Source organism: Phaenicophaeus curvirostris, unplaced genomic scaffold (genome assembly GCF_032191515.1).
Source record: "Phaenicophaeus curvirostris isolate KB17595 unplaced genomic scaffold, BPBGC_Pcur_1.0 scaffold_71, whole genome shotgun sequence".
Taxonomy (NCBI): domain Eukaryota; kingdom Metazoa; phylum Chordata; class Aves; order Cuculiformes; family Cuculidae; genus Phaenicophaeus; species Phaenicophaeus curvirostris.
The window spans coordinates 77,440-84,196 of NW_027206693.1; the positions used below are offsets into that span (position 1 = coordinate 77,440).

The following is a 6,757-nucleotide window of genomic DNA, read 5'->3' on the forward strand; positions in this document are numbered from 1 at the left end:
GTGCAAAGCCTTCCTGTTTGCTACCACATCATCATTTTAGGGCACAAAACCTGAAGTCCGGGCTCAAGGACTCATTTTCAGTTTCAAAGCACACTTCTGTAGGACCCAAACTCTCCTTCTAAAGCTCCAGGCTCCAGTCTCTAATGGAAAGGATCCATCAGTTCCAGGGTTCCAACCTGTTTTTTAGGACTCGTAGAATTTTTAGAACCCACAGTTAGATTTTGAGTGTCCAAACCTTCATTTATTTGTGTCTAAACAGACATTTTAAGAGCCTGAGTTTTAAGGCCCGAAGTCTGATTTTGACTGATTTGACTGGCCCAGCCAGTCAGTTACAGCACATGCAGTGATCCCAGATCCGTGCACTCCTGAATCCTGTTCCTAAGTCCAGCTCTCTCCTGCTGCTGTGTCCAGCCCAGGACCTTCCCTCCATGCCTGCTCTGAAGCATCAGTGGTGATGGAGTCACCCAGGTGGGGCAATTACATATTTGTATATATTTACTATTTCCTTATAAAAAAGATATTCCTTATTATTATTGTTGTTTCATTAAGATGTTTCAGTTTTAGTTTCTACCTCACAAGTCCCCTTCTCTCATTCCCCTTTCCTCAGACAGGAAGGGAATTGGGATCCACAGCTGCTTGCGTTCAGCTGCAAATGAACCTGGACCGTGATGAGCAGGAAGAGGCTCTCTTTGACCTTCACACTGCTCTCTGCACTCCTCTTCTCCACAGGGATGTTATCCCATGGGATTCATCCAATCAGGTTCCAGGTCTCCTAACCAGTCCCCTGTTGACTGACTCCAAAAACCACCCTGATCCCACCCTTTCCCTGCCTTTGGCCCTTTCCTGGATATCCCCTGGCAGCTCTTGCACAGTCCCCACATGCTCTTCCTGATTTCCCATCATGAGTCCCAGACCCAGAGGCAGAAACCCCATCCTCAGTTGGCAACGTCATCCTGGGAGGCTCCCGCTGACCCACTTGGTGAATGTCTCCCAGAGACATTGGAACTTGCTTTGAATAAATATTTCACCTTCTGGGTTTTGAATTCTTTCTCTGAAAACTTGGCAATTCATGCCCTAGAAATAGCAATGGTTTCTTTTTATGGGACTGTTGGGAACCGGGTCCGATTAGAACACCTACGTGATTTCTACAGGTCTTTGTAGCCCTGTGGAGAAGGGGTTGGGGAGATTAGAATCAAGGAATCATAGGATCGTTTAGGTGGGAAGGGACCTAAAAGATCATCCAGTTCCAAGACCTCTGCTATGGATGGGGACATCTTTCAGGTTGCTCTGCGTTCCTGATCTTGGACGCTTCCAGAGTTGGTGCATCCACTACTTCTCTAGGCAACCTGTGCCAGGGTCTTGCCATCCCCATCTTGCCTATTTTATCCTTAGATCCAATCTAAATCTTCCCTCTTCCAGTTTAAAGCCGTTGTCGCTTGTTCTGCCAGTTCTGCCTTGCTAAAAAGTCCCTCTCTCTCTTTCTTGGCCTGTGACTGCTATGAGTTAACTGCAAACCCTCTGGAGGGTGCCCAGAGATCTCCTGAGATGGGGTTTGGAGGCCTCGAGAACATGACCAGTGGGCCCTGGGCTTAGTGATGTGGAGACTGCAGACAGTGTAGGAGCTGCCTGAGAGTGATTGAAGGGCAGTTCCAACGGTGGTGGAACTTTTCTTCAAGGTGGAAACGGACATGTGAAAGAAATAGTGCCACAAAGTGTAGCTGGGGAGGTCCAAGCTGGACACGAGGGAAAAGAAATATCACTCCAAGGGCTGCTGTGCTGCCACATGTCACCCAGAAGGTGTCTGGATCAGCCCAGGGCTTTGAGTCTCAAGGAAGAGCCAGGGAGGCCACAGATATAACAGCAAAGAAAGGTGACAGCAAGGTGAGGCACCTGAGGAGATGGCTGCAGCCTGCAGGGCAAGGGGCACGGGTGATGCAACACTGTGGGACAGTTGGTGGTGGAGAGGACAGACGCATGTGGAAAAGATGAAAGTTCCCTAACAGGGTAGCCTTTTCATGGCTTTGGGGATGGTTTCTGTCTCTGACACTGATTCCTATGAGGAGATGACAAATCCTTCCGACCCTGGGGCCTCATTGCCCCCTTGTCCATACTTGGGAGCCTGGGAGGTGTCGTACCATAGTCCTGCCCTTGGTATTGCCCATCTCCACATCCCACTCACTGTCCCAGGATGAGCCTTGAGGAAAGGGTGAGAGACAAGATCTTCCTTCCCAGGGACTGGGAGTCAGGACTGGCCATTTGGTTAATGAGGTCAGGGCTTGGGCCTTTGGATTAATGAAACACATCCAGGCTGAGTCAGCATCAGAGACACCTTTACCTTGCTTTTCCCAGCCTGTCGTCGCTGCCTCCAGTTTTCTGCCCTAACTGGGCCCTGGAGATGCTTTCTCAGCAGTGCCCTCAGTGGGACCCATTAACAAGAAACTTTGGACTCTGTATCTGACATTAATTCATTGAGAAGTTTGTTCAGCTTCTTCTAAGGGCTGAGGTTCATGGACTCAGCATCAAACTCACCAGAGGGGTCATTAAATTCCCTGGCTGCTCCTCTGCTGCTGAGCTGCACTGGGCTCCTGGGATGGAGGGAGCTCCTGGAAACCTGGCAGCACTACAAAGAGTGAGCTCTGACCAGGAGCAGCTCCTCTGCACAACCCAGCAGGAAGAAGAAAAATCCCAGCATTTCTCAGAGAGAAGAGCAAGGCAGAGCAAGTTTAAAGGTGGTCAGGAGGATGACTGGGAGGTGACTGGAGGAGAAAACTTTGCAGTCCTGGACACGGTAAGTCTGAGTGTAGGGCAATGCCGGTATAGATCCTGGCAGCATCTCTTAAAGCTGGCACACTCCCAGCTCTTGGGATCTGTGAGGAGGGGGCTCTTGTGAGGCAGTTTGGAAGGGCTGTAAAGTCAGGGATTGCAGCATGTGTGCCTGAGGCTGTCCTTGAGAGTAGGGTCCCTGCACCCCAGGCTCTGGGTGCCAGAGCAGAGACTCTGCCACCTGCCCAGGGAACTCCCCATTATTTTCCTATGCTTGGAGAATTTGGGGGGTGAATGGGAACAAGAGGCTCTCATGCTTGAACAAATCCCTGAGACTCCTGAGCTGCACTGCAAGGTTGGTGTCTGGGAGGGGGCGATCAGAGACAGGGAATGGAAATGCTGTCTGCGTGCCCGGCTGTCTCTGCCCTGGCCTCTTGCTGCCAGACCCTCACTCCCTTTCCCCCTTTTCTCCCTCTGACTCTGTTCTTGCTGGTGTTCTCTTCTTCTCACTGCCAGGCTCTCTGGGGATGGGAGTGTCAGCTGCAGAGTCACCCACTGCCCTGGTGGCTCCTTTCCTGCAGTTTTGTCCATGGGATCCTGTGTCTCGACTGTGCTCTGAGCTGTGAGGCTGTGGGCAATGCAGTCAGTGGGTCTGGGGAAGGAGCTGAATCTCCAGCAATCAAATGCCATCACTTGGCTCTCCGTGAGGTGTCCTTCCAAGCTCTGAGCTTCCCTCCAGGATGCAAACCTGTCCTATCACATCTTTGTGATACCTGAAAGAACCATGGAGAAGCTCAGAGATGTTAGGAGAGAGAAAATGCTGTTGGTTTTGTGAAATGAGCCGTGTGTGTCCTGAGCTGAAAGTGGGTGCTGAGACCTTAGAGGAGGGTGAGGCATTCAGTGCTGTGAGGCGGGTCCCTGTGATCTCAGCAGGGTCTGGTGGCTTTTCAGGGTAACACGGGAGTGTGAATCCCTTCATCTCAGAAAGGTGCAAGTCCAGGACAAGAAAAGGAGCAGATCCACAGGACAAAGCTGAACCCCAGCAGTGTCCCCTGTCCCCACCGTCCCCATGACCCCCTGCTGCAGAGCAGGGCTGACTCCTCACAGCCAGCAGGCAGAGGCCCTGCTCCTCCTGGCACATTCAGCTGGAATAAAGCAGGGCTCCAGGCACGGACCTGAAGGAGGGGTTGGGTGAGAAGGGGCAGGGGGTGTGCAGCAGGAGAGGGGAATGAGAAAGGGCTTTGGTTTGGCTCAGGAAATTCTCTCCCTAACTTGTCACTGTCTTTCTTCCTGTGACAGTGCCCCATGCTCAGCGGCAGCAGATGTCCAACAGCAGCTCCATCACCCAGTTCCTCCTCTTGCCTTTCACAGACACACAGGAGCTGCAGCTCTTGCACTTCTGCCTCTTCCTGGGCATCTACCTGGCTGCCCTCCTGGGCAACGGCCTCATCATCACCACCGTCGCCTGTGACCACCACCTCCACACCCCCATGTACTTCTTCCTCCTCAACCTTTCACTTCTTGATGTGGGCGCCATCTCAACCACTGTCCCCAAATCCATGGCCAATTCTCTCTGGGACACCAGGGCCATTTCCTACATGGGATGTGTTGCCCAAGTTTTTCTATTTATCTTCTTATTTGGTGCAGAGTATTCTCTTCTCGCAGTCATGTCCTACGACCGCTATGTTGCCATCTGCAAACCCCTGCACTACAGGACCCTCCTGGGCAGCAGAGCTTGTGTCCACACGGCAGCAGCTGCCTGGGGCGCTGGGTTTCTCACTGCTCTGCTGCACACGGCCAATACATTTTGCCTGCCCCTCTGCCAGGACAATGCTGTGGACCAGTTCTTCTGTGAAATCCCTCAGATCCTCAAGCTCTCCTGCTCAGATGCCAGTCTCAGGGAAGTTGAGCTTCTTATATTAACTTGTTTTCTTGATTTTGGGTGTTTTATTTTCATTGTGGCGTCCTATGTGCAAATCTTCAGGGCAGTTTTGAGGATCCCCTCTGAGCAGGGCTGGCACAAAGCCTTTTCTACCTGCCTCCCTCACCTGGCCGTGGTCTCTCTCTTTATTAGCACTGGCATGATTGCCTACCTGAAGCCTCCCTCTGTCTCCTCCCCATCATTGGATCTGGTGGTGTCAATTCTGTACTCAGCGGTTCCTCCAGCACTGAACCCCATCATCTACAGCCTGAGGAACCGGCAGCTCATGGATGCAGTGTGGAAACTGATACGTGGATGTTTTTATCAAGAAATAAACTGCCAGGCTTCTGCATAGCAGATCTTATGTAATTCACCACAGGACCACCCTATCTTCTGTATTCTTTGGTTTTGTTGGTATTTTTTAAATTATAATAATGTTCTCTTCCTCTCTCTCACTCACTGTCTGCTTGTCTTTTCTGATCCAGTGGCTGTGTAAATGAGGAACTGTGATCCCTGTGTGAACAAGATAAAGGGATCTGTAGCACCTTTACTTTTTGTTTGGGGGAGGAGGGACCCTTCATCCAAGAACTTTTTGCAGCTGCAGGGACATTTTCTGTGCGCATGGGGAAAGGAGTCCTATCACGGCAGCACTGCCAGGCACCAGCGCTTCATTTCCCAGAGCTGTTCTCTCTCCACTTCCACACTCTCCTCCTCACCCCTTGCCTTGCTGTAAGGCCTGAGGGCTCTGAGCTTGGTCACAGCCGTGCTGCGTGGCAGTGCTGTGCCCGCAGGCAGGGACAGGCAGTGGGCACTTGTGGGACAGAGCTGCCTGCACAACAGCCTTTCTATGAAGAGAGGGGATTTACTCAGGACAGAGCCTGAAGGCTTAGGGCTTTTTCCCAAAGATTCTCTTTTGAATCTTATGACCCATAGCCAGAGTGAGGCTGCCTGGGCTGAAGAAGGGACCCTGAGGGGGAATTTGGTTGAACAACCAAGCCCAAATGTCATCATTGGTACAAAGTCCTCCATGCAGCCAATTACCTGTGGCATCCCCCAGTGACCAGCGCTTGAGTCAGCACTGTCAAGTGTCTTTATTAGTACCCTGTATGGTACTAATAAATGGAACACACTTTGAGCTGCTTTGTGGATGATGCAGAGCTTGGCTGAGGCCTTGACCACCTTCATCTGGTTCAGCCTGCCTTGAGCGGGGGAGTGAGACAAGAGGATGCCCAGAGCTCTCTTCAAACCCAAATTCTTCTGTGATTGAATGCAGTGTCATTGCTCCTCTGATTCAAATGGCTGTGCATGAGAATCACTTTTTTTTTTGGCCCCCTCATTAGAAAGGACCTAGGCAGGAGTTGGCATAATCTCAAATCTCCAAGCTGGAGGATCTGTTCCATTGAGTGAATTCGGGCATTTCATCCTTGGTTTAAGACCTGGGGCTGGAAAGACACTTCTGTTCCAGCCATGCCTCTGCTCTAAGCAAAACCTTTGCACACATGGGGTCTTGAACGCTTGGTCCCAGGTTTCCTCATGGCAGGGGTGAGGTTGCCTGGTGCCACAGCTGCAGGGCTTCAGCCCCAGTGGGCAGCAACGGCCTCAGCCAGGGGCACAGGCAGGAGGAGCTGGACCTGTTCCTGTGGGAGACAGAGCTGGGACATGGTCACAGAACTCAAGACTGATGGTGTTCAAGGTCATCATCCTCCAAGCTCAGCAAGGGTCCAGACAAACTCACTGTCAACCTGAAAAGCCATTCAAGAGCCTCTTGATGAGTGTTTGCTGTTTCAGGTACAGTTGAAGAAGAAACAAAGACCCTGTGTGGGCACTGCTGGATATAAGAAGAGTAGGAGTAGACAGATCTGAGATTCCCTGTGTCCTCTTTGTCTCTGTCTTCCCCAGCAAGGTCTCCACACCTCTGTGACTCAGGGCAGGACTCTGGAAGAGATCAGCCAGAGGTGACTGGGGATCAAGTCAGGGATCAATTGAGCAAACACAATCCTTCCCAGTCTATGAGACAAGAGGTCCAGCATCCCAGGGAGCTGAGTGAGCAGGACGATGTCCCAGTGAGGCCAC

The 6,757-nt window shown here is 51.5% G+C and overlaps 1 protein-coding gene across 1 annotated transcript; it reads left to right on the forward strand.

Moving 5' to 3' along the window:
* Positions 1 to 2,563: 2,563 nt before the first annotated feature.
* Positions 2,564 to 5,039, forward strand: LOC138734301 (olfactory receptor 14A16-like). Its single transcript, XM_069881911.1, has 2 exons — positions 2,564 to 2,607; positions 4,064 to 5,039. Exons 1-2 carry the CDS (start codon positions 2,591 to 2,593, stop codon positions 5,037 to 5,039), a joined length of 993 nt encoding a protein of 330 aa, XP_069738012.1. The 5' UTR covers positions 2,564 to 2,590.
* Positions 5,040 to 6,757: the final 1,718 nt, after the last annotated feature.